Source organism: Anser anser, assembly GCF_964211835.1.
Source record: "Anser anser genome assembly, chromosome: 4".
Classification (NCBI taxonomy): domain Eukaryota; kingdom Metazoa; phylum Chordata; class Aves; order Anseriformes; family Anatidae; genus Anser; species Anser anser.
This window is the reverse complement of record NC_139724.1, coordinates 47459444-47487177: the sequence shown is the minus strand read 5'-3', so window position 1 is coordinate 47487177 and position 27734 is coordinate 47459444. Positions and strand designations below refer to the sequence as shown.

At 43.4% G+C, this 27734-nt stretch overlaps 2 protein-coding genes across 2 annotated transcripts in view; one reads left to right on the top strand and one right to left on the bottom strand.

Annotated features, from left to right (window-relative positions):
* The first annotated feature begins 291 nt into the window (after positions 1-291).
* On the top strand, positions 292-24167 carry BMP3 (bone morphogenetic protein 3). Its single transcript, XM_083835089.1, has 3 exons — positions 292-1216; positions 11882-12789; positions 19244-24167. The coding sequence occupies exons 1-3, from the start codon at positions 868-870 to the stop codon at positions 19433-19435; spliced, it is 1449 nt and encodes a 482-aa protein (XP_083691215.1). The 5' UTR covers positions 292-867; the 3' UTR covers positions 19436-24167.
* The window catches only part of LOC310899099 (uncharacterized protein), a 42905-nt gene continuing 27966 nt past the window's right edge, over positions 12796-27734 (bottom strand). The window contains exons 6-7 of the mRNA XM_083835098.1: positions 26684-26851; positions 12796-17747 (exon numbers count right to left, since the gene is read on the bottom strand). The gene's annotated coding sequence lies outside the window, so the exon portion shown is untranslated. The remainder of the gene's footprint in view (positions 17748-26683; positions 26852-27734) is intronic.

Here is a 27734-nt window from a genome sequence, read left to right as displayed (position 1 = left end):
AGGAGGAAGCAGGATGCCACCAAGGTTGGGTGACCCCTGGGAGAGGGGGGCTACACAACCCAGTTATAATCCCTTCCACCTGCCTGCCCTGGATGGTGCAGAGCCCAGCCAAGCCCTGAGATATTTGAGGGGAGATGGCTGAGTATACTTTGACTCGGGATTTTTGTTTTGTTGCAATCATGTTGTTTTTCTGCCTTTGGGAGAAGCTGGGTGGAGGTGAAAAGGGAACATCCCACCAGCATATTCCCCCGCTGCCCTCAGGGACGCAGTTAGTGCTAGTGATTGAATTTCCAGTCACCTCTGTCTTTGCGTGTGTGTGTGCGCATTTTTCTTTGGGTGGTGGTTTCCCCTTTGCTTTGCCTCTCGCTTGCAGCCAGAGCCGACCAAGAAGGCGGTGTGATTGGCTGCTGATTACACAGATCAGCCCCGAGAGCCGGGGCTCATGCTCGCACACACTCACTCACACACACACATACGCACACAACACACACCCCACAAAAACTCACCCGGGCTGCACCCGCACCAGTCGAAGTGGGGAAGGAGCATCCGGCCGCACGGAGAGCAACACCTCCACCTCTCGCCAAAAACCAACCTGCACAGCGAGGGGAAATAAACACCTTCACTGCCAGCACTGGGAAAGACGGGTAGTTTATACGGCAGCGCTTTCCTCCACCCCACTTCTTTTTTTTTTCCTTTTTTTTTTTTTTCCTTTTCTTTTTACCGACAAGAGGAAACCCCGTCTCCGGTTTTGAGCACAGCCCCGTATCTCTCCCGCTGTCGGGGGCTGCATCGGTCTGAAGCCAACTTCAGCGGGGGTGCCGGTGTCGTGTCGCCCGGTGCCGGACAGAGGGGCGACTCGGCAGCGGGATGGCGGCATCGGCCCTCTGGGTGCTGTGCCTGTGCCTGGGCTGGGGCTGCCTGTGCCTGGCCCTGGGGGACGTGCCGAAGGCTCGCCGGGTTGGGCTGCGGCGACGAGCTGCCCTGGCAGGAGCTCAGGGCGGCCGAGCCAGAGCCGTGGCAGGTGACTACAGCCTGGGGCAGCGGCGGCCAGAGCGGCTGCAGCCGGGGGACAAGGTCTCGGAGCACATGCTGCGGCTCTACGACCAGTACAGCGGTGGGCAGGCGGCAGCAGCACGGCCCCAGGACCCGCCGGGGTTGCCCGCTCCGTACCTCCGCCGGGGCAACACGGTGCGCGGCTTTCGCCCGCTGGCTGCAGGTGAGACCCCAGCGGCCCCCCGGGGAGCCCCGCTGTGGAGGGGAGGGTGCTCGGTGCGAGAAGAGAGATGAGGGAAGCAATGCTGCCTGCAGCGACACTTGTGTTTTGGGACACGGTGCTTACATTGTCTCGTGTGTTTTAATTACCGGGTTATCTGCTCAGCTTGGTATGCAGCGTCTCTCCTGGATGATATCTGAGTACTGTATGAGGGAAGTGGACTAATTAATATATCCTCTCTGGAGCTCCTTTTATCAGTATTTTGCATGCATAGCCTCTGTTGAAATCACGGGTTGATTTGCATGTGAGAGAGCAGTAGCATGTGCTGGCGGTCCTTCAGACTATCTACAGAATAGTTACTTTGAGATGCTGCTGACGGTAGTGGCAATTAATGGCAATAGGGAATGAGTTGAGCTCAAGGATAGTCTGTGCATGGCAGGTGCTGTACTTCAGCATCTTCGGCAGCGGCAAGTAGATCTCTGTCCTGATTACAGACTGCTATGCACAGGTAGATTTCTGAAAACGTGAAGTCACTTTTCACACAAGGATATTTATGGTGGGGGAGACATGGATAACATAGCAGTATCCCAGAAGAACCATGTCCTAGCAGAAAGAGAAGGCAGTACTGTCTTAGCACTGCATCTCTGGACTCCGCTGCTCTGCTCCGTAATGCATCTGACCTCTGTCAGGGCTCAATGGAAATGCCACAACCCTAATGTGACTCTCACTGTAATAAACTTCCCAAATCCACTGAATCCTGGAAACTTGCTGTTTGACAACTGTTGGGCCATCCAGAGCAGCCTGCTTTGACAGTCTCTTATTTTTCATCGCACCGAAGGGTTGACCCAGCAGTAAAACTGAGTTCTGTCTGGGAGTTTGTGACCTACACTGATTCCTTTGTCTCCCAGAAAACCTGCTGAGAGCTGGGTGCCAGACTTTGCTAAGGTTTATTTGGGAGTCATTACTGCTGATTCTTCAAAGGCAACAATGTCTATTATAGGATAGCTCTGCACACAGATCAAATACCATGAATAATTGAATGGCTTTGGCATGTTAGGATTCTGTGCTACAACACTCTCCATCATATGTTACTGCAAGTGTTTCTGTCCACAAGAGAGTATTTAGAGGCTAGAGACTTAAATACGTTCGTTTCTGAGGATGGATAGGTGGGACTCTCAGTTTGCTGTCCCCATGGAGTTTTTATGTAGAAGGTACTCTCTTGTCTTTCTAAAGTTTTTGAAATATAAATCCAATATATGTTCCTTTGTTCTGAGTTAAGTGTTGCCCTCACTGGAAAAGAGTAAGGTATAATCCAAAACAAAAAAAAGGGGGAAAGGTATAATCCAAACAGAGTGTATTTTCTCCTTTAAGCATATCTGATTAAAGATATTTATTGTTCTAAACCTAGAAGGCCTTTGGTTGAAATCCCATCTCTGTGGTCTTTCTGATTATATTTATACTCTCACTTGACGTTGGGTGGCAGCAGTCCTATAAACACACTATTCACTAATCCCTTTCCTCCTCCTCCAATACTTTCACAGTTCAAGTGCCAAAGCAATAAATTGGAAGTGGTTATAAGTTTTTTGACACTTTTATAAGTATTTATGCAAAATATTTAACCAATTGGCTGTTGTCTTTCTCTCCCCGTAGGCAGCAGCAGCTCGTTTGTATGGTTATTGATGGCATATAAGTGCATTTCCATAAAAAACCTTAGATCAAATGTTCTTTGGGGTGGCGTCGGGGGAATATTAAAAGACTTCTGGTTTCTGGCTTCTTCCTTGCACCCGACTGCCTGGCCAGCCCTGCAACGCAAACGGCACCTCCACAGTATTTCCTTCTGCAGACGGTTTGTTTCCAGATCTCTGCTTTGACTGCTAGGCTCCTCGGCTGCAGATTTCAGTCTCCATGTGGCTTCTCCCTGGCCATAACATGGCCGTACCAGTTGTTAATCAGTTCTGTTGCCCTTACTCCTTCACGCATTAGACCCTCCCTGCTGCTAACCCCTTCAGGAGACAGCTTTTGGTCTGTGATGAGCAGAACTCCCCTAAGAATACACCAGTTTCTCCTGCATTTGCAGCAAGAGGCCTTGAAGGAAACCTTTGGTGACTTCATGTGCATTTTGAGCATATATTTGGCAATTTAACCATGTATTTTCAGGAGGTAAACAACTCCTTCTCCAAAACACACCACTCAAATAGAGCTGTGAAACCTTTCTGTCCATATTTTTCCCCTAAAGGACAAATTTTGGGGACCCTAAAAGCGCAGTGTGCAATGAGACCAAGAACTGGTAGGATTTGTTGAAACTCTTCCGTGTTTCTAGTCCAAGGAAAGTGGTGCTGCCTGTCACAGCTGCAGTCTTGCAGGAGACAGGCCCAAAGAAAACCCAAGACATGGTTACTGAGAAGAAGCACCTTAACAACAGCACAATGCAAGTTTTCCTCTCTGTGGCTCAGTCCTCCAAGGGGACAGGGTGAGAGCTTCTACCCTGTGTGGGCACCTCTCAGGTGTCCATCTGATGCTGCCCCGCGATCTTCCATGCACCAGATTTCACAGACAGGCTGGATTATTGGTGGTTTGTTGCTCATTCTGGGATTTGGGGCCTTTGACTTTGATGACCGCTCACGTGCTCTATTCTGGCAAATTTGTTTTTCATCTCTCCCACCAAGTTATCTCAGAACAGAATTGTCCAGTTTGAGTTGCTCAGAAAAATAACCTGTGATGCCCGTGACAAAGCTGAAAAAGCCCCAAGCCCCAAATCTATTTTCAGAACAGTAAGGATTTACATCATCTACAGAACATGCAGTCCCATCCCAGCACCATTTTTCCTCGCAGACTGAACTGCCCTTGTTTACCTTTACATATTTAGTCAAAGGATGCTCAGCCCATGATTTCTGGGAAGCTTTGTCAGGCTACAAGGGCAATGTTGTGGAATATTTATGGGATGGCGCTAGCGGCCCTCGTCTTACTTAGACCAGGCAGCACAGCGAGCTCTGCTTAAATAGAAATCCTGAGCCAGAGCCTTCCCCAGTTCTCTGCCTGCAGGTCCCACAGTGGTAGGTGGTTTTCCATCCCTTGTGACTAAAATGGAAGCTGGGGGGAGGACAGGGTGATATGTGAGCTACAGGTGAATGCTTTGACAGTTAGGGCAAGAGTAATCTTAAACTGTGAGTGAGTCTGTGCATCGGCTTCTGCACGCAGATCATCTTTTCTCCTGACCGTTAGCAAAACCAATGAGTGACCAGCCCTCAGGCTGATACAAATCTGCTTGCCTCCAGTGCCTTCCGCAGAGCTGTGCTGATCTGCAGCTTCTGGGGCTTTGGACCTGGAGGAAAGGCACAACCCAGAATAAATGCAGAGTGGAAAGATAAAAGCCTTGAACACAAGGCTTTCAGTTTGCTTTTGAAAGTACTTGTAATCATAGCATCGCTAAAGGAACATGTCTTGCAAATGAGTCATTTGAAAAACTCTAACTTTAATTGGAGGGTCCCTCTAATGATGTTATAGTAAAGCTATACAGGCTGAAATTACTTTAAACTCTTTTTTATTGACTGAATTTCAAGTAATTTTAGGTATTACACCTGCCCCTGGGCCAATTCTTGTGGTTTAAAAACTATGTTCTCCTCCTCTTTCAAATGCTTTTCTTTCCTTTGTTGCGGTGTGAAATGCCCACGCAAAGAGGGAAACCAAGTACTGCATGGGGAAGCCACTGAGTCACCGGCTGCCGTCAGACTGCGAAAATCAGCAGGGGCCCAATGCTAGCCTCTTCAGTGCTGGTAACAGTAAGGTCATTTGTGACAAGAGCTTTAAAAACATTCAGGCAGAAGACCATGGTGGGGGGGGTTGTTTTTTGTTGAAGTTGGTTTTTTTTTGTGGGGTAGAGGGAGAGATATTCTGTGCCCCTATAAATAAAATGCAATCAACATCATTCTTAGCATTGTGATACTTTTTAGGCAGAAGGAACTGGGCCCAAATCTGTGAATCTGCTAAGGCAAATGGGCAGGATCTGTAGATTTGGCCTGTCAGGACCAGACCCGGGATCTGGATTTTCTGGCTTCTGTTACCACCTGTCTCACTGTGCTGTCATCCAAGTGGATGAACTAGCCTACAGCCCTCAGTCAGTCGCAGTTTCTAGAGCACCTAAGTTCCAACATGAAGATTTACGGCCTTGAGGAGACGGCGTGTGCAACTTTGTTTTCATACAGTAGACCTACTTCTACCAACTGAAGTTGAATTATGACTGAGAAGGAAGAGAACCAGCCTTTTGCATTCTCCTTCAGAGCTTTTTGTGTTTTATTGATGCTACCTGCTCGCTTGTTTATTATGTGCTAGTTTTGGATTTGTTGTTGTGTTTAGTTTTCAGACCTGGTCTTTCTGCTTAAAACATATAGTAGGGAGATGATTTACATGCTGTGCAGCACATTTGTGATGTTCAATGTGCATATTCATGCACTTCATATCACAAAATAGGCATGTAAGTTAGATCCTAAGTATTGTACCATCACTGCATCTCAAAGTTAAGTTTAATCAAAGTGATTAAACTTAAAAGGGATTATTTAGCTTTAATCAGAGTGATGGGTTTTTTACTTTTGTGTGTCAAGTTACTAGCTGCTACAACCTTGACTGCTTTGCTAGAAATAATTAAGCCAGTTTGGCACTAAGCTGTATGCCCTTTAAAAAGGCAGAACAGGATCCTATATTTTTCCTTTGCAAAATACCCAAATCAGTAAGGGGGGAAATGGCAATCAAGTAACAGCAAAGGTTGGAGACAAGAAGAAATCTGCATTCCAAATCTGTGTTGCCATTCTGAAACTTTTTCCCATTTCCAGCTCTGAGTGAACTTTCGTAGCTGGCCTATGAACCCATGAAACCAAGGTTTTACAACGGAAACACTGATATGTTCTTAACTGTGCACTGGCACAAGGGCACCACTTTAATATCTCATTTAAATGATGGCTAATGACGACTATATAACTAAACAGCCCTCATTATTGCATCCTTTTTCACCCATGGGATAGATTTGGCAGTCCATAAAAATGTCAGTGCATCCTCTATAAAGGTAAACACACCACATGTTGGTGGATTTGTTCCAGCTTATTGATGCCTGGAAATGCCCCTTGTAACATGAATATGTTCCTGCTGGTGATGTCAGTCTCCACAGACCTACTGCTCTTTCTTAAAATACCTTTTTAATGCCAGTAACAGTAACAGGCAATACAAACAGCTGCGGGTTATTGCAAGAAGGTGAGGAAGCACAGGCCATGCCTCTGAAGATTGAGTGGCTACAAGTACTTCAGCTGTAGCACTAGGAGGTGGGTTGCTTGCTGGTCTCAGCTGCCAATAACTGCTGGCAGCCCAGTGAGTGAGCACAGCCTGACTTGTATGACAACCACCTGTATGAAAATGTTAAGGCATTTCTGCTTTGGGCCTGGAGACAATGTATCTCCCCTTTTCCCCTGCCATGGGGAAGTCTGTCTGGGTTCTGGGTTTCTTTTAAAATAGGAGAGAACATACACGTGAGTAGTGATTTGCAGTTGGGTTGAGGAGGCCAGTAACTTTGTAGCCTATCCATGTACTTTACTATCTATGCCTTTACATCCTGAGTTATATTCCACAGGAATGCAAGCAATGAGGTGTTCTCGCTGTGAAGTACTTTCCTGCCCAGCTCATGGCTGCTGTTCCAAAGCTCTACATGGTACAGGCAAATGATACTGAAAGTGCACTGATGCTGTGTCTTACCTGCTGCAGTTCAGAAGAGCTCTGTCCTGCAGAGCTTGGTCTTCAGAAATTCCTCAGCAGGCTGCCAGCAACGTATGGTAATCCCTTTAAGGGGAGCAGAGATTGCCACTAAAGCCTGGCCTCGGAGTATCTGAAAGGTAGCAGTGTATTCCTTGAATGGAGTTCTTTTCATTCCCCATATTTTTCCTTTGCTCCTTTCCTTTTAAATCTTCTCCTTAGACTTTATTGCAGGCAAGTTGTTTGTGCTTCCTCTGTAGTACTACAAAAGAGCAAAGCTGAGTTAGTACAACTCTCTTCAAGTAAGTCCTTGAAGACTTAGACAAAAGACTAGCTCAGCTAATGCTGTTCTGACAGAACTCTGCTGCTTGCAGTGCTCGGAAGTAGAAGAAGTGAGCCCACCAAGTTACTGCTATTCAGGTAATAATTACTGAGCTGCAATTGCATCACATTGTGCGCTGCTGTGTATGAGTGCAAGGTTAGCAAGTACAGCTGCTCAGAGATGTGTGACAGAACCTTACCAGGCAGCAAGGTGGTGGTCCCTGCTGTGGGCTTGCTCCAACAGCCCCCTGCAGTGTAGGGACACTCCTGGCTCTTAGGATCTTCCCAGTATGGCCAGCCCAGGCAGAGGGGGACCTTGTACCCAGCATCCCTCTAAAGTGTCATGTTTCAGTATGAGATACTTCGAGGAGAACATCGATTGCTGCAACAGACCATTTCACTTCTGGGCAGCTAGCACAAAGAGAGTTTCTTCAAATGTTTGGTGTTTTCATTTTTGTTTGATACTGAAAACATAAGAAAAAAGCTATTGCAATGCCATGACCTCCCAGGGCATAGGTTTCTGGGCCTGTTTTTCTTCCTTCAACTTGCAAAGCTGACTTCATGCTTCTAGAAAAAAACCTCTCTGTTAGTTAGTAGATTTTGTTACCTTTGAGACCTTAAAGCTCTTTTTATAGCAGGCAAACTGGCCAGAGACCTCTACTGGGCTAAGACAGTCCAGGTTTCCCCGCTGGCTGCTAATCTATTGGTGATGGGCCCTGTGGTTTGGCTCCCTTCCCCTCTCTGTTTTAAATGGATACTAGCGTACTAGGAGATATTGGTTATAATGAACATCTACAAGTTATTGGATTTGCTGAAGCCCTAGTTAGGTTTGGTTTAAGTTTGGGGGGTTAAAAATATTAGTCATAAAACCTAAGCTTCAGCTCACGTCAGACAGCATAACTAAAGCAAGCTGTCTGAGGCTTTCGGAAAGGTTCATGCCTCACAGTAAAATGTTGTTAGATGCTACTCAATACCTCCTGTCCTTGGTTAGTAGTTGAAATTATGTTATTGTGGGGACAGATCCTCAGCAGTTTTTGTTGTCTGGGATTGAGGATGAAGTTTCATTTAAGTCAAATTTAACTTTCCCGAGGAAAAGGTGCATTTGTAGATATTTTAAAGCTGAATCTTCCTTTATATATCTGTCCCTTGTAAGGGTAATTACTGGCCTGCAGTATGCTTATTTGAGTGCAGTGCTCATATCTCAGTCAGGTATCGCTGTCACACAAAGGATGGATTTGACACAGTGTTCCTAAGTTGTGACAGAAACCCGGGCCACACAGCTGAGTTTTTTTTTGAGCTGAGAGCCAGCAAAGTCATAGACATCTGTGCTGGATGCTAATAACCTGCTTGTAGATGATTTTGTGAACTGAATTATCTGAAACCTCTTCAGAATGGTTTGAGCTCAGAGGTCGTTCAGTGAGAAAATAGCACCACCTACTGCAAGTCTTTGGTGTAGAGTTAAGAGTGGCTTCTTGGGCTTTGCTTTTAATCTAAGTATATATTCCTCCTGTGTCTGTTTCACGCCAGATAGAGTTTCTTTATAAACAAAAGCAGCTTGTTTTGTGTTTCACTACAATATGCCAATTTAAAACAAGCAGTATTTGTTAAATGGAATTCTTATTAAAAATTAAAATCAAAACTTGTCATTTAACATTAAACAGGGGTTCAAATAATAACTTCTTTAACAGCCATGCTTGAGACACCATAAATCCTATTTCCTAAGACTGATATGCATAGTGCTCTGCCAGATTACATATTAAGCTTATATTAGTGATTACAAACCAAGCAGAGGTCAAGTGTACATATGGGCTTAATACAAACGTAATGAGTAGCTGGGTTTGGCCTTCATGAATTAAAAATTTTTTATCAAAATCAAGGAAAATCCCAGGCATAAGTAATAGCCAGAAATTGGATGGATCTGGTACATTAGTTTTCAGATATTAAGGACTTACCTACCAGAACCTTATGTGATCCACTGTCAGGTTGGGCTGAGTGTGTGATCTATGGTGTCTTCCATAAATGATTTGGTATTTTTTCCCCATTTCACTGAGAATTTTTTTCCCCTAATTTCCTGAAGCAGTACATGTGGTGTACTGGGGAGAAAGATTCTGTCTCTCTAGTCAGGATGATTTCTCCTCTTTTAATATATTTTTCAGAACATGGATTAGGAAAAAAGAAATAAAGTTAGAAAAAGAGGCCGCTTAGCTGGTTGGGATGGGCAGAGGGAGAATATTGTCATGCGCTGGACTCTGTCTGAATGACAATAGCAGTTATGGTATCTGTGCCTGGAAGCACAGAATGTCACCCAAAACATCACCTGGAGCATAAAGCTATCAAAATTTTTGAAAGTTCAGTATTGGAAATTATTTGTTCTCACTTGCTTTGGCAGAGGGCTTAATATAATGTTTTGAGGATGGAAGCAGAGAGGCTGTTCCTCCCTACTGCACAGGGACATCTTCTGTGCTTCTCATTCCTTGGGATAAAACAACAACTCTTGGAAAACTCTGGAGTTTATAACTTCTCTCCAGCCACTACAGAGGGTTTTGACATGCTATGGTGTCAAAGAAACATTTAACTCCATGTTGCCTCATTTTCCTAATGTGTTGGGTTGTTTCCAGCCCTTTGGGGGGCTGTAGAGCATACCTTTGCATGACTATATTTGACTTTTCGATACAGCTTGTTTTTACAGGTCTCGATAACACTTTAACGTTTGGATCTATATTTCTCCCACTCTGAAGGACAGCCATAACTGCAGTTCAACCAGGAAATCTTATAGCAAAAATTAAGCTTCACCTCCAAGATTTTCTGTCACACCCTGCAGGAGATTAAAGTAGTCAGCTATATGTTTTCACTCCTGTGTTAGGAGTGTGTCTCTGGGTTTGTGCAAGATACCTGTGGTTAAGTTGACTTCTCCAATTTCACAGCTGTGGAAACCCCACTTTCCACCACATCCCTCCTAAATGATACAGTAACACCCTGACCATGAAGACGTATTGTCCTTGGCTTGTTTCTGTCTGCACAGTGGCTAGTGGATGCATTTTGCCACCACTGCCCATCCCTCCTCCCACCTTGCAGAGAAAGACAGCTTGGTTTGGCTTTTTTTTGGTTATTAGGGTTGCTCTAGTACTGTCCGCTTAGCTCCAGCTACATTAGTAAATATTTTGTTACTGATTCTCATGAAAATTGATGAAATGTCCTAGGGGGAATGACTGAATTTATCCTGTGTAATTGAAGTGACCCTGGTCCAGATTATTCTAGAGGGAAACTTTTGTTGTAATTAGTGTCCGACTTAGCCAAAAGGAAGTCATACAAGCCTGTGTGTTTTTAGCCCTTTATAAATTGTGAATTGTTTCAGTTTCCACAGTTGACAACTGAGCCTTAAAAATGAAAATAGTGGTTCTAGCGTGGTGTTTCTCCCCGCTGTGCCTTTAGAGGCAAGCTGCATTCCTTCTTTGTGTGCAAGACTGGTGTCAATGCTTGCTTCTGTGCTCAATTCTACCCTTGCGGTTGTGAAGGGCTCTGTGTCATTTATACATAAAAAGGAACACTTGAGGGGCCACTAAATTGGTCTTACTGTCATGGAGGAATGGTTAACGTTGAGAGGAAGCATCCTTTGTAACACAGGATTTTTGGTTTAGCTTTTGAAATACGTAGTACTTCTTCTGCTTGCCCATTTACCATCCTGATAAATATATGTAGCTATACCAAACATTAAATGTATTTGAGTCCCTCTTTAATAGTCACTGACAACTTAGAAGCTGCCACCCAGACCCCAAAGTTCCCATCTTGTAGAGGAAGCCCAGATCACAGAGGGGTGGAGTGGGAGGTGTAAGGGAACCAGCTAGGCTTTTTGGCATTAAACAGCTCAGTGATCAGAGCTTGAAGGGCTTACTTAAAAGCATACTTTAAAGCCTGGGGCAGCAATGAGAATCATTGTCCCATTTCAATTCAGGCTTTTTATCTTCCTCATAGCCACATTCAGCCTCTATCACTAAAGAAGCAAACCTTGTCTTTCTAGCGAGGGGGCTTTGGCTCATCAGTATGATTGAAGAGTACAGACAATCCAATGCCTGGTGAAGCCAGTGGGAGCCTTTCTCCAGCTTCAGCTGCATCTTGGTTAAGGCATGGCTCAGTGCCATTGATGTCCCATTTGTCTTGGAGAGAGAAAGACAGACTTGTAGGCAGGACAGAGCGACGTTACCTAAGGTGTATTTGCAAGGAGGGGAGAATGTTTAGAGAGAGAGAGAGAAGGAGAGCAAAACCTTACTATGACATTGCTCAAGTTTCTGGATGATAGATACAGCCTTCAGTGCATCTCTTATCGACCTGTATTCCTATGACCTAGTTTGTTTCCTGGAACCAAAGGAGTGGTAGCATGTGTATGAGTTTTTCTGGACTGAAGGAAGGAAGCCAGACAGAAAGTATGTGATGTTAAGGTCACCAGTTTACTAGCTGGTCGTTATTCTGAATAGTGGCCTTAACCTGTTCCCAAAGCACTGCATGAAAATTTTCCATGAACTTAATGTATAACCTAGAAAGTAATATGGTTTGGTCCTTTTGATTTCCATAACAATTTGAATTGCCATATTCTTATCTAAATATTTGTTTTTCTAGGGAGCCCTGGAAGCCAGGAGCTGTATGTTTTTAACTTGACTTCACTCACCAAGTCTGAAAATATCTTGTCAGCTTCGGTGTATTACTATATCGGTGATCTGCTGAATGCTAAGTGGAACTGTTCACAATCCAGAGGCTGTTCTCATGGGCACAGAAAACCTGAAATTCAAGTACATCTTTCAGTTTGGACCTTTCCTTCTGTTGGGAACCAGACCCGGAGTCTGGGACACTTCCTAATAAATGTCTCCAGTGCTTATGGGGATGTCCTTTCCTGGCAGTGGAAGGATATCACTCAGGTCCTGCACGAAGCAAAACAAAACAACGAACTTCTGATCAGTGTCAAAATGGATTTGACAAGCCATCACCCGTGGAAAAGGGCACCTTCTTACTACGAACCTTACATTCTGATATATGCCAATGACTCTGCTATTTCAGAGCCAGAGAGCGTTGTCTCTAGTTTGCAAGGGCACCGTAATCCTCTGACAAGGGTCTTTCCTAGGCCAGAAAACCATGTAAGGAGCAGCAGTGGGAAGCGGCGGCGGAAACGCTCTACAAATGTCCTGTTGCCATTGCAGAACAATGAGCTTCCAGGAGCTGAGTACCAGTACAATGAGGATGAGAGATGGGAAGACAGAAAATCATACAAAACATTCCAGCCACGTTTGGCAGAGAGGGCAAAGAGTAAGAAAAAGCAGAGGAAGAATCATCACCAGAAGAGCCAGACTCTGCAGTTCGATGAGCAAACCTTGAAGAAGGCGAGGAGGAAGCAGTGGAATGAGCCAAGGTATTGCGCCCGGCGCTATCTCAAGGTGGATTTTGCAGACATTGGCTGGAGCGAGTGGATTATTTCCCCTAAATCCTTTGATGCCTATTACTGCTCGGGGGAATGTCAGTTCCCAATTCCTAAGGTACTGTCTTTACTGATCTTTTTGCACTTTGTGTTATTGTAAACTATGCACTTTTTTTTTTCTTTTCTTCTATATGAGTAAAATGCAGCTGGTCACCTATTATGTATCAGGATATAGTAAATAGGTGGTATCTTTGTCTTGTACTGCCAGGAGTAGCGGTTAAAACAGCTAGTAAAAAAACAGACTTGTAAAGAAAATTAAAAAAATATTACATGGTATTAGTTTTTTGTCCAGAGCCCAAATTGCCATAAAACATTTCCTGAATAGTGCTAATGATGTGTGAACTTGTTATTAGCCTGTTTAATAAACATAATACAGGCCAGACACAGAAAATTGCTTATTAGACAGTAGTAGTTATACCATGAAGAAGTCTCTGCTGCCAGGCCTGCAGTGGGGTCAGTCATTACAGCATCGTCTAGGAAAAATGTGTGCCTCATGAAGCGTTACTGTCAGAGTGACAGAGTATGTGGAGCTACAGGAGCAGTTGGGATGCTCTGCATGTAAGCCAAAGATCCAAATGACTCACTTCTGTGACAAAGTGGATCCAGAAGCAATGGTTCCCGACAGACTGCCTTTTGCAATATCCTCTGCTTTTGATGAGATTGCATGTGGGTAGCAAGAAGCGCCATGACTTTGGTAGATGAAATCAGCTTCTGAAAATCGAATGCCCAATGTCATTATTAGCAGTGTGCTTCCCCCTGAAGTCTACCAAGACCTAAAAGTGAGATGCAGTATTGAAGGCTGGCATAAAATGAGGGGTACACTCAAATAACACCTACAGGAAATTTCAGTGAAAGTAGGGCATCTGGTCTCACTGAAACCTCATGTTCAAGAGTCCCTATTCCTGATGCTATGAAGCCTTGGCAGTCTCTTTCAAAATTCATGTGGAATCTCAGAGGCTTAAGGAGTCAAGGGGGCCACCCTTTGAAAATGACAGGTGGCGAATTGTACCAAAGGTGGTGGAGCCCAAATAAAGCAAGCTGAGGAAGGAAGGAGTCTCTGTTTGAAGGAGACGATTTGTCTGACTACCTCAAACTGCAATGGCAGGCTTTCAGGTTTCGGATCAAAGGGGAAAAAATGAAAGGGAATAGGAAGAGAAACAGTCACTACCTGTGCATAAATGGCATTGTGCCTTTAACTTTATTGTTGATCGGAACTGTGCTTTACTTAACGTACAGGTTAGAAATTTTAAAATCAGTGGTCTTGAACTTCTAGCTATAAGGACAGACAAATTTTTCACCGCCCACTGTAACCATCTACTTGAAAGTGGATTAACGTTTCCAGATGCAGCTTTTCTTATAAGAACTTTATCCCAACCATAAAAGAGTGCTGTTTGGACTTCTGTTTAGCAGGAAATGGTATATGACAGTTAAACCAGAAAAGCTAAAGTATTTTAATTCAAAAGCGTTCACACAAACACAATGTCTTCAGCTGATTCTGGCCTCTAAAATATTCTTCACTTAAAATGAGTTACTTGCTGTGGACTACCATCAGAGTTGCAAAAGTCACAAAGCAAATGTGAAGTAGGTTCAGACAGTTAGTGATGCTACTGGAGGTCAATTTCAGTCAAGTTCTTCTATTTCTGATGATAATTTAGGACAAGAATGTTTAGTAGCCTCTTAGAAAGGCCTGAAGTTGTCTCATGTTAAGCTCAAAAGTATTTAGGTTCCTGTTCCATAAAGTTATCAGCTCTGGCTCTTTCCATTTTTAGGGGAGTAAATCATAGCTGAGGTGCTTACGAACACCCATGATCTAGCATTTGTTAGAGAATAACCATTACAGCCCACTCATTAGATTGTTGTGTGGGTTTTTTTGTGTGTGTGGGGGGGGGTTGTGTTGTTTTTTTTTTTTTTTGATTTTAATTGGTAGACGTAAAATAGGCTTCTACCTTCTGAGGCAGCAATGGCTTTAAGAAAATTTCTCTTTCAATAGTCAATACATACCATATATTTCAGGGTTAGTGCCTCTTCTGTCTCTATGAGGTATAGGTCAAACCTAAGAATGCTCGATAAAGTGCATGTTCAAAAAACAAACAAGGCTTTCACGGAAATAGTTTTGAAGGTAGTGGTTTTAGAAGCATTTGTTACCGGTCTTTCCCTGCTCCTACTGAAATCTAATCCTACCTCAAGTTGATGGGAAATACCTAATTTAAGACAGAATACAAGTCTAAATACTAATTTTATACTAAATACTAACTTAAAGACAAGAATACAAGAAAGAGTCAAGATTAGACTTGGAGAGCATGGATACTCCAGTAGCAAAAGAGCACCAACTATCTTCAGAGAGATACATAAATCACAAGAAACAAAAAGCAGAGTAATAATAAAGAAGCAAAATAATAAAAAGGTTCATTTTCTGTATGCAGAGCCTCTTTTAGTACCAACAACCAGAAAATCCCTGACATGCTTCACAAACTCAGGGCTTAATACCCAGAGTAACTTCAAACCTCTGGGAAGAAGAAGAAAAATAATAATAATAATAATTTTAAAAAAAGCTATAAAAATCCTGGCAAGTAAAATGCCCTGAGATGAGTTTAGTAACCAATGGTTCTGAAGAGACAAAGTGAAGTTTAATTGTTGTTTGAACTTCTGTTTGGCACTCTGAGGCATGACAGGGAGGTATTAACAGCGTGCACAGCTGAAGGGTAGTTAACAGATACTGCCTGGGTGAAAGATGAGTTCCATCTTTATCTGTGAGTTGTCTGTCTTCAGCTAATTCCCCTGACGTATTACACTTCGTATAAAAAGATTTTCTGTCATACAGAGCCAAATGTATTTTAGCCAAAATCAGGATCTACTTTCCAGCAAATAATAACATTGGCCTCTGATATGTTGTGTTTTAACCCCATCCACCCAAATAAGTAGACTTGCAGCTACTACTGTCACCATAGCTAAGTCCAGCAGTCTCAAGGGCGTATTCTTCCCCCTCCTCTTCACCCCTTCAGTCCACCTGGGACAGGCACGTACCCACAATCAGAAGTGGTCCCTGTCCTCAAAAATCTTACAGTAGAAGAAAGGTGAGAAATAAACAGGAGAGATGAGTGGGCAAGTAAAGCGGCATTTGAATGACTTCTCTGACACGAAGCGGGTCTGATTGCCATGAGCTAGCCATGTAGTTCAGGCCCACACCACCGTAATCAGGACATCAGTTTTCTTCCTCAAATTCTAACAAAAAGGTCTGATCTGGCCTATCTGTGCAAAACTCCCTAGACTCGGTTGGGTGAGGAATATAGAACCAGAGCATTATAGGTACATGGACGCCATGACAATGAGTGCTTGCTGCCATGTACTCCGAAGAGATAGTTTGTTGAGAGAGCAACTGAAACCTCGTGGTAAGTCTGATTCCCTGGGAGCAACTGGCAGATATCTGTCCATATTAGATTTCGAATTGTTCCTTTTGTGCATTTTTTTAATCACATAAAACAAAATGACCTTGTTTTCCAAGGAAAATTAAAAGTTGAATTAATTTAAAGGTGAAGCAAGCATCTTCTAGAGCCATGTGTTATTCTTGGGCATACCTAATATCAGGTGTTGCTAATAAGACTGTGTTTGCAAATGATACTGTAACCATCAGGCAATAACAAACTAATCTGTGCCTATGGGTATATAATGTTCCCTTGCTGAGGGTGAACTCCTAAAGTTGACAACCTGTTTGGTAATTAAGAACAGATGTGCTTCTTCCCCCTCCTTTTCCACCTCCAAACTTTCCAGCCCTACCCTTTCCCTGATTTCAATTAGCTGGCTTGACTGCTCTCAAACCCACATGTGTTGGGCTTGCAGAACACCACGGAGTGTGCAGGCCAGGCAGACCCTCTCCCAGGTCAGGAATGAAAGCTCGTAATTGACATCATGTGCCCTGCTCCTAATACATCTCTAATGAAATTCAACAGGGCACGAAGTCTCCCAAGGATGCGTGCAGCTTAGCAGGTGCAGCCTTAGCCACAGCTGTACTTATTCACAGATTTGGCAGTTAGGAGTCAGCTCAGCATTTTTCCCTCCCACTGCTCCTTATGGCCTCACCTCCTAAAAGAAAATCTTTGCCTGCTTTTCATTAGCACTTGCTGGACAGAGCATCAGTGGCCCAGAGGCAGTGGCCTAAATACCCCTTCTTGTGCAGGGCGTAATGCCCATTCAGTACCCAGAGGGGGGTTTCAGTTTTCTGAAAAGCACTCACTAAAATATTTAGATATTTTACCTCTTTGCATCTGATCAGCAGGCCTAGGAAATGTGTTGGGCTCCCAGTGACATTTGTGGAGAATGCTGCACTGGAGCTGAGTAAAGAAACAGGCCTGCATGCTTCTGGAGCTTTCACATACTTTTGCAGAGCGAAATTATAGAAAAATGTGAATTTTGTACTGATCTAAGACTCTTTAAAAATCCTTATAAACTACTGCTTAGGAACATAGGTACCCTTGAATTAAAAGCAAACAAATCAACAAAAATGTCTTTAAGATCTGCCAGCTAGATTGAGAGCAATGTGTTTGTAACAATGCTGGGAGATCTATAGCCATTAAGAGGATGCTTCAAGAAGTTTTGCTTTTGTATTTTAAGGAGAGCATCACTGCATGTCTCCATCTCACTCTTCTGATAAACTTTGACTGAAACAGCAAAGGGAAAAAAGATCAGGGTTTATACAACCTTTGTGTTTAAAATGGACTTGGATCCTGAGTATACGTGAGAAAATTCTGTCAGACTGTAAACAGACGCAAGAGGCACGCAGGATTGGGATCATTTGTTGCTCCGCCTTTCTGCATGCAAAATAGGCTCCTCATTAGAAAGAAAAAAAAAATCGGATTATGTTTAACGTGTACCTAAAGAATGGCTGAGTGCTCCCCAGTGAATCCTTTCCAATTCTCTGTCAAGTGGTTCCAGTTCTCACTTGAGACTGCTTTCAGCGATGTGGTATGGAAAAAGTCCATTCTAATTCATTTCTTTTTGGAATTCGAGGAACATCTGTCTCTGTGAGAAAGAGGAAAAATGCAGAGTCATGAGCTATCCTAAAAAGGGACAAGTTAGGCATCCATAGCCAGCTGAACTGGAAGCAGATACCTATTAATGTACAAACGTTTATGCACAAGCGATTTGACGAGCCGGTACCTCACAGCTATTCCTGTGATTTTTTGTGTGCAAGGTCATCAGGACTTGCAGATGAGGTAGGTAGATATCTAAGCCTCAAGACTGATTTATCGCAACACAAATCATCTCTTATCCCAACAAAACCACAAACTGCAAATTTGGCCCGCCTGATCTTGTTCCATATATTTCTCAGTGACACCTGACTGAGCATACTTAACCATGTGATTCCCAGGTTCTGCGTGCAAGATGAGCTCTAAGATGCATTGTTAAGATTTCACCCTTACAAAAATAAGACTGGCTAAAATCTGTCTTGTGCATGTTTCATGCTCATCTGCTTACAGCTATTTGGGTTCGGAAGGGTTTGAGGGTGTTGGAAGTAAATTTAGAATATTTATTTTTCACTTTTCTGAATATATTCACTTTTCATTTTGTGAATGAATTCATATTCTATTTGTTTGGTTGGGTTGTTGGGGTGTCTTTGTTGTGTTTTTTTTTGTTTGGTTGGTTGGTGTTTGTTTGTTTTTGTACAAATGTAGTGAAATAACTATTTCACCACTCGGATTTGCTTTTCATTTGTATTAAACCAAAATTTGTTTCAAATTATGTGAGTATTAATCCAGAAAACTTAGTACTTTAGAGCAAAATGTCACCATAATATAAGGCACAACTGACGTGGGATTTGAGGGCTCAGTTATTCAGCAGTGTCACTGATGATGTATATTACAGATGAGAAGTGACTTGGCGTGGAAGAATTAGCAAAACAACCTAACCTTGGAAGACAGCAAACTGGAACAGTTAGCACTGTGACATGAAGTATTTCCATACTCTCCTCTGTATATGTTTTATCCTTTTTTTTTTTTTTCCCTGATGTACTCATATTCCACCAACCTGACTTCCCAGCATAGAAGTTGTATTTATTTTGCTCCCCTAATGAATCAGCCTGCTAACATGTTGACTGCCTCACTCCCAGCTGTACAAGTTTATGACTAAATTGCAGCCCACATGAAACTTAATTTACATCAGAAGAGACTGCCTTGACCTATAGGTACACCTTGGTGCAAGGTCTGCTGCCTGGGCATTTTCCTGGGAAGGCATGTCCCACCGAGAGCAAGAGGCCCCTGTCCTGAGCGGGATGCTCTAGCTGAAAGCAGTGGAGCAGCAGTGACATCCAGTGGCCAGCAGAACCAGGACAGAGTCATATTCCCTGTTCCTGGCTCGGGGCGTGTATGGTGACAACTGGAAATAGTCGAGTAAAAGACAGATTTTACAGTGAATCAGCCACAGGGCCCTTCTTTAAGAAATAAGTTTTGTTCTGGAGTATACAGGTCCCTGTTAACATATGTGAAATTATATTTTCTGCTTTTATCTTTCTCTTGCAGGCCTTGAAGCCATCCAACCATGCCACCATCCAGAGTATAGTGAGAGCAGTCGGAGTAGTCCCAGGCATTCCTGAGCCTTGCTGTGTTCCGGACAAAATGTCTTCTCTCAGCATCTTGTTCTTCGATGAAAATAAGAATGTGGTTCTTAAGGTGTACCCCAACATGACAGTGGAATCCTGTGCATGCAGATAACATCTCAGAAGACCCTTTTGAAATGCTAAGATGATCACTTGCGATTCTATGAGGTTCTTTTTATGATTTCTACTTTTTGTTTGCACTGCCAATGCATTTCCTTTGGGGGGGGGGGGGGAGGGGAAGGGGGAAGGAAAAAAATTGAATCTATCCAAACTAAAAGGATGGAAATGACATGGATTCTGAACAGAAGTTCCAAGGAAAGGGAACATGAACTTCATTCATCTTTGAATTTGACCAAGATGTAACTCATGGCAATGGGGACTGACTGTTTCTGTAGAAATACAGAGATGAAAGAGGAATTTACGGAAGACACTTCAAGATTTTTGAGACTGTCAGAAGGACATACTGATCTATTTTTGTACATGATTTTGGAAACAGCAGTAGCTGTTAATTTTTGTCTCCATTCTTCTGGTGACTAATGGGGAGGGAGATTAGAAATATACTATTAATCATTTTAAAGCTAAGCTTTCTGCCTTAGGTTACTGAGTAGTGCAGCAAGAAAAAAAAATCTGACATTCTAAGAGCCTTAGATAATCCAACTTAGACATATATTTCCTTGGTATGACATGTCACTGACTGCATGTGTGTATTCATTTTTGTTAACATATTACTAGATGTCAGTGCCCTTGGTGTGAAGAACACAAAACACATTACTGCTGCATGTGAAATTGTGGTATCTCACAAGCAAAGACTTCTCTTTCTTGCTACTGTAGAAATTCAGCAGGCTAAGGGTTTGAAAGTATCACGCTCAGTGAAGTGGCTGAGTGACTTGTTCATAACAAATATTCGAGAACATATTTGCAAATAATCTGAGTAAATTATTGTAGTTGATTCCTAACGTGAAATTATTTGGTGCATAACTCTTACCAGTAGACCTTCACTACAGTTATTTTATCAAAACTAGCTCTGGTTGGTGAGGTTTGACTGTCACGTTAATTAAATAGTAGCTTTTCTTTTTCTCAGTGCTTCTACTTGGAAAATCAAGTTTGCTGTACCTGTTCCGTCAATTTAAGGTTTCTTACTAGCAGGTTTTGCACAACAAAAATACAAAACATGCATTCCACCTGGAAAATTTTTGTGCAGAACTACAAGCAGGAAAAAAAGCGATTTAATGAATCATAAACACATCAGCAAAAAGTTATATCTCTTATTGGGTCAATGTCAGAGAAACTTCAGGCTTTGTTTCTAGCAATATCCTCTGTAGGAGATGAAGCTTTTTAAAGCACTTCTGGCTGTCAAGAACAATGTTTTAGTTTGTGCTAAGAGTAAACATTGAACCACCTTTTTGATAAGTAGTCTACATAACTGCCTGTGTGAAGTAGTATACTTAAAGGGCAAATATTTATAGGGAATAAATTAATTCCCCATGGTCAAGAGAGTTCAGTTCTCTACTTTGGAGTCAGTGATTCCTTGGTGTATTGAAGGTGATAGCAGTTTTCCTATGCAAATGCCTTCTTGCAGTTTCTTGACTATTTGAAGCTAATTTAAACAGTCGATGTTGATTTTTGTATTTGGTCAGCGGTGCTATCATGTTTACCAATCTGAGTAATTTGCATGTGCGTAGGTGTGAGAGGCGTGGATGTGGAACACACAACCTAGGGATCCTTTCAGCAATGACTTTTTAGTGCACAGAGTCTCAGTGGAAGGTGACAGGAGTTTCACTTCAAAAAAAAAAGGGGGGGGGAGGGGAGAGAAAAAGATGAGTCCCAGATGCAAGTTAGGTTTGCAGTCCTTCCCTTATATTGCTTCAACAGCATACCCGTGCAGTCAGATTTCCCAAAATTACAATCTGATACCTTCTTACTGCCTGCAATTAAGCGACAGTAATTAACACAGCTATCAGATTTGATTGTCCTACGTTAGGATTCCAAGAGCTCTGTAGCAGGATATTGCCTTGAAGAATTAGTTCCCTGGAACCACAAGAAAAAAAGTCTCCATTTTTACAGAGTAAGTGCCATCTTCATCAGATAGGAGCAGAATTGCCATCAAAAGTAAGCAGTAAGTGTGCAGCTGTGCGCATTTAGATCAAGGTTCTTTTGATCCGCTTCCATATGTTGGAGAAAAGTTAGACATTCAGTGTGCAAATCAGCTTGACTTAAAAACTGGAGTAAAAAAGCTGTGCTTTTCTTCTGGCTGAAATGACAGACAGCTGCAGACAGCAGAGCTTTTCACTGCTGTGTCTTGGTGGTGAAAATGAGCCTGTCTGTGCTGCTGAGCTGGGGGGGCTCCAGCCGTGGCTTTAAGTATGGTCGGAAGCAGCGACGTGCACCAGGCTGCCCGTCCTGTGGGGTCCACCTGCGAACCCCCTGCTCTGCTGCAGGGCCCGGTGTCACCAGGGCACATGGCGGGGGGGGGGGGGGGGGGGCGCTGGCTAAGCTGGAAGGTGGCTCCGGCTCTCGGACAGCAGGCCCTGCAACCACGAGAAGAGGTAGGGGCTTCCCCTAGCTGCCTTTTGTAATAGCTGCATGGATAAATACCTTGTTTATGCGGTTCTGCACGATAATGGCTACTACTAAACAGCGCGCAAGCTCAAACAATAAACCTAACCCCATCTAATCTTCTATTTGTAGAGGGCTTGTTGCAAAACAGATTTCGTGCAGCTTGACAAGGCAACCTCGGCTTGGTGCCAGTACGTCCCATTTCTTTGTTCAGGGTGAGGTAGCTGGTGATGAGTAACAGTTTATTGCCAAAATCCTTTCCTTTACAGTAATTTTTGCTGTTCGGTACAGGCTGAATGCTCTCAAGGTGCACATCTTGTTTTCCATAGAAAAGTGGGCGCAGCTCAGCAGCACTTGAGGGCTGGATTTCTCCTCATATCGCCTGGCCTTAGGATGACAGCATGTTCCTGTCTCAGAACAGCACCAGTCTACACCTTCCCAAACACAGCAGAGAAAGTACCTTGCAGCCTTCTAAATCCTCATGGGATGGGTCCTCACACTGCAAAAGAGACCACTGTCTCTGAGAGTGGCAGTCAGTCCCCCAGGGAATGCTGTCCAAGCCCCAGTGTCCTGTTTGCAGGGGGAGGGAGGATTTGGAGCCGCTGGCTCTTGGGCAGAAGGCCAGGACTGGGCTCAGCTGGGTGTGTGAACCGTGCCTGGCACAAGCAGTGCCAGGAACTGGGCTCCGCAGAGGTCAGACGCACCTGGGCCCACCCCTTGGATGGCAGGAGTTTCCCAGATCAGAAGAGGGTGTTGGCAGCCAAGCTTCCTGGCTTGTGCACTCCAAAACAGAGGCACTACCTAAATATAGGAGTTTCTCCAGCGCAGCAGTGCTCTGAGTCACTCTTTGGGACTGAAGATGAGTTCAAGACTATAGGCAATGCTTTACACTGCTGTTACAAGGCAGCCTGGAGTTGACCTGAAAAGGAGCATCAATATGCTATGCTCGGTTTTCACTGGGATAAAACCAGTCTTTGTCATTAACCTTGTCATGTAGAACAAGTATAATCTTCCAAGTAAAATTTGATCTGCCTCTTCCAACTTTATACTGAGTGTTATCTTCAATTAACTATGTATGTGAGACATTTTATGCACAGGATTTGTTTTTGCATTTTTATTTTTACATGCAACTTTCTAAGTAAAGCCATGTCTAGCATCAGTAATGTATTAATCACATAAGCAATGATTTCTGTATATAACTTTGTATTACTAGGGTCTTCAGAATAACTTCCAGCTAATGTTATTAATCACCATTTTAGTCTTAAATCAGGATGGGGGGCTTTTGCCACCTGTTGTTTTTTTGAAATAGTATTAATTGATAAATGGCGCTGCTTCCCATCTAATTATATAATATCTAATGCCTGCGCGTTATTTTTATGGATGGCTCAAAAGATGCCAAGAGAATGTCTCGAGCTCCTCAAACTCTCTCCTCAGATTGTCTGTCCTGAAAGATTCAGCACTGCCTCAGTCTGCCAAGGACTCTGGGAGCAAAGTCCCCCGTGAGGAGCAGACTGTGAGCAAGCCTCTGCAGAAAGCTCTTGAAAATCCCATTCTTTGAGGCTGAATACAGAATCTTGCAGTAAGTGAGCAAAACACAGGGTGCAAAATAAAATGTATTCACCCTGCAGTGCAATACCTGGAGCCAGGAGAGTTGTCCACTGGAACCAGTGACACAGGGTTACAAAGCGGGCAACGTTTTTTCATTTGTTTGGGGACCCTGAACTTGCAAGGAGCTGAGTACATTTCATGATGTGCCATGCACCCCTGGGGTTGTGAATCCCTCTGCTCCAGTGCTGGACCGGTCCAAAAGCTTATAGGATGTTCATCTCCGAGGAGATGCTCAGTGGTTTGCAGGAGACTGACATTTTGTTTAGCAACCCATTTCTCCTTGTAAAAACAGCCTTTGTAAATGATTTTTTGTTTAAAAGTTAATGTTTGTACAGACAACAGCAATTTAAAAAAATTAAAATTACAAAAAAAAAAGTTATTTTGTATATGGAAAGAAACTTTACAGATACTTTTAATTTATTTTATATCTGTGGCCATCCTGTCCTTTTCATATTTTCCTCCCAACGTTCTTTAAACAATACATTTTTCACTGTCATTGCAAAGATGAAATGCTGGGACTCTGGGCAAGTTCACAAGGACAGGTTGCAGCAACACTGTGAAGGGCATGTTTCACTACTGATGTATAAGCTTGCCTAATTTGTATTTGTTTCCTTTCAGTAATGGGAAACTTTCACTATGAACTCTGGAGAAAATATAAAATAAAATCTCTTTTTACATGAAAACTCATTTGTTCTGTGTTGTACCCAGGTCTTTCCAAGAACCTTAAAGTTTTCCTTGCCTTCTGTGTTCAGCACTCCGGATATGTATACATCTCAAGTGCTCGTTTGCAAAGGCAATCCAAACAGAGATTGTGTTTATAGAGCAAAGTACATAGTGGCTGGGGAGTGGGTACTACGGATTCAGTTAAAGGTTAGCTAGTATGACAGTAATAAGCTACAAAGGTTATTGGACCTGATCCAAGGCCCAAGGGTACCAGTGGGTTTCTGTCCATTGGCTTCACCGAGTTTTGACTCCAGCCTACAAAAATAGTGCAGAAATTGTGGTGACACCCTGCAATTTATCAGAAGAATGAGACCACCCTAATTGCTTTCTTGGTGTGGACAGAACCTGAGGCTGTTATGTTAAAACCACGGAGGGAAGTAATTCCTGTAACTGTATACAGCACACAGCTACGAAAGGAAGTTGGGAGGTCCCAGCAGGATGCGTTTCTGACTTCCCCCAGAGAAGGAGGGTGGTGGTGGGCTAGCTACAGTGTTTTCCTTCTTGAGTTGGCTGCATAGGAAGCAGAAGGTAAGAAGCTCCTGGGCTATGCCCATCGTGCGGATGCCTGTCTCTGCCTCTCCTACTGAATGAAGTTACAGAAAGTGGGGGGAGGCTCAGTAGTTCCACAAAAGCAAATGAGAGCAGACAGCTGACCACTGCTCCCCTGGGAATGCATGCAAAGGGAAGAGAGGGGTCCGGTCTGCTCTGTCCCCAGGAAACAAGGAGAGTTTTCTTGTCACCAGTTCTGTTCTCTGGGCAGCTGGGAGGTGTCCCCAGGTTAGGGTAACAGGAGAACCCACATGTCCACTCCAATACAAGACATTTGGCTTCAGTAACAGAAATGTTTTACTACAAAACTATGGAAAAGAAACTCTGGAAAGAAACCAAAACCATGGTATGCACAGCACAACTCCCTGCACGGCACAACTTGGCCTAGCAAGAGCACCCTGCTCTAAATGCTGAAGGGCAGGCGCACCAAGGGCCATGCTTGGCCTCTCGCCCTCTCCTGGGAAGGGGGAGGTACATTCAGATTAGATATAAGAAAAATTCTTCCTCATGAGAGTGGTGAGGCACTGGCACAGGCTGCCCCGAAGAGCTGTGGATGCCCCATCCCTGGAAATGTTCAAGGCCAAGCTGGATGGGGCTTTGAGCAACCTGGTCTGGTGGGAGGTGTCCCTGCCCATGGCAAGCAAGGTGGAGCTGGATGGGCTTTAATGTCCCTTCCAGCCCAAACCATGCTGTGATTTGGTAATTTACTTCCCTAGTGACTTACTAGATAATTAAGCAGCCATGCCTGCTGCTATCTGCTCAATAATTTAATTGGAATATTCATTCTGGCTTTTGATATAGCTGGCCGGCAGCCTTGGTAAGGGTAATGGCTTTTGGCTCTGCAAAGAACATCAGATAAGCTTTAAAAAAATTACATTTGCCACTTCTCATCTGCTGTGCATCAATGAAATACTGGCTAAGGGAGGTCAGCCACAGTTTACCCTTGACTTGTGTGGATCAGGAGCTCACCTCATTTCAGTAGCTTTGCACCAGCTCCCACCAACCAGCCGGAAATTCACGTGTATCAGAAGTCACAATGATCTAACATTGAGGAGTTCTGCAAAAGGACGCACTTGAAAACTGAGGGAAATCTTGCTGGTGTCTCGCTATCCCCAAAACAGACTGTCAGGCAACATTAGTGGGACAAACAAGGAATCACAGACTTGGAAGAAAATAATTAGCTACCTTGTTGCTACTGTGCAGGCTAATTTACTCTGAAACTCTAACTCTCTGTCTAGCGTGAATTTGCACACAATGTAAAGAATAGGGCTCTTATCTCTAACCTCTGATTACAAGAAGGAAACAAGAAAGGGGACTCTGACTCACAAAGTGAAAAGATGCTTTTGGCTGCTTCCCCACTGGCTCAGTCCCCCCAGAAACTCTACATGGTCTAAAGGTCTCCCACCTCAAGGTGACCGAGGTTCACAAACCACAAGGACGTGATGGTTCAAGAAAGATGGGTTGTGACTTTCAGGATTACAAATGCATGTGCTCACAACATAAGCCTGAGGGAGAATTTGCCTCCGCACGGCCACACTGCACATCCTTCCCAGTTAGCCCACAATCTGCATGCAAGCAGGTGCTTGGGGCCTTATGGATTAGTATTTGTGTCTGAGCTTTGCAGGTGCGCCTCATCTGCAGCACAGGGAGCTGCTCCAGGCTTCCCTTGGGTTTTGATCACTGCCTGTTAGAGGGATGTTAGTTATTACTGAGGAGAGGCCAAAAGCTCCTGGTAAAATCCAACTCCATCGCGACATAGAACAAAAAGAAAGCATTCTTGCACGTGAGAGTACCCAAGCATGGGGTTGTCTTCAAAAATCAAGTTTTCCATTTAAATACACTTCCTCCTTTTGAGCAAAGCTCATGTCTTTGCCTCTTGAAAGTAAGCAGATAAGTCTTTTACCCATAAAGTTAATTTTGATCTTACCTCTTGCGAGAAGGTGACGTGTTTCAAAGGATGCAGAGAAATAGGACTTTGATGTATGAAGCTTGCAGAAAAGATCACTTTTTTCTTGCCATGTGGAATTTTCATGAGGTCTTTATGACAAGATGCTTCCCTCTTTTCAGCATCATATTTCACTTTGAGGTTCTTTTACTGCAACACAGATCAGAGAATCCCTTTCTCATAAATGAGACTTTTTAGTGAGCCCCAGGTTATCCTGATTTCCAAGGGAATTGGAAACATGATAGTGAATAGAGAGCTGGATCTAATTTAAAAACAGTTTTTTTAAGCTTTCCACTATGTTAAATTTTTGTCATTAATTTCACCTCTTCGTGTCTGCTCTGTGCACAACCTCCTCCTTGCTTTCCACCTTTGGAAGGAATTGTCTCATTTTATTCACGCTGCATTCTATGTCATGATTACTGCCTCCTCTCTGTCCCTAAAACTGTACCATGCGGAAAATGTTAACCATAATGTAGTGTCAATCCATTTTTCTTGGCTTTTCATCTCAAAAGATCTTACACACTTAGAAAGCACCACAACCATTTAAACCATTTATCTGAGCATGGCCGTGCAGCCACTTAAGCAGTGAGAAATGAAACTGTATGTTCAATAACAGACACAGTCAGGTATGTACATCTGAGGCTCTTGATTTATTCCTGCTCGTTTAGCCCTAGTTTAAGAAGTAAAGAAGCAAATCACAAATGCTCACTTCCATGCCAGGAAGAAAGATAGTTGTACTACAACACTCAGCCATAGAGAACTCAAGGATACAAAGTGCCATTGTTGTGCCACCTTGCAAGAAACGAGAAGGGAGGAGGAATTTATGGCAGCATGCTTCCATACAGCTGAGAAGACTGGCTTCAATTTTCTGAGCTTTCCCTCACTTTCTATTGTCTGAAGGAAGGCAAATCATTGAACTGTCAGAGGTGTCTAAACACAAACCTATACACAGGTCTCTAGAGGGAATGCAAAATTCACCAGGGGCCTTAAATCTCTCAAGACTTGAGCTCTAACTTAGTGTCAAATAAAGATA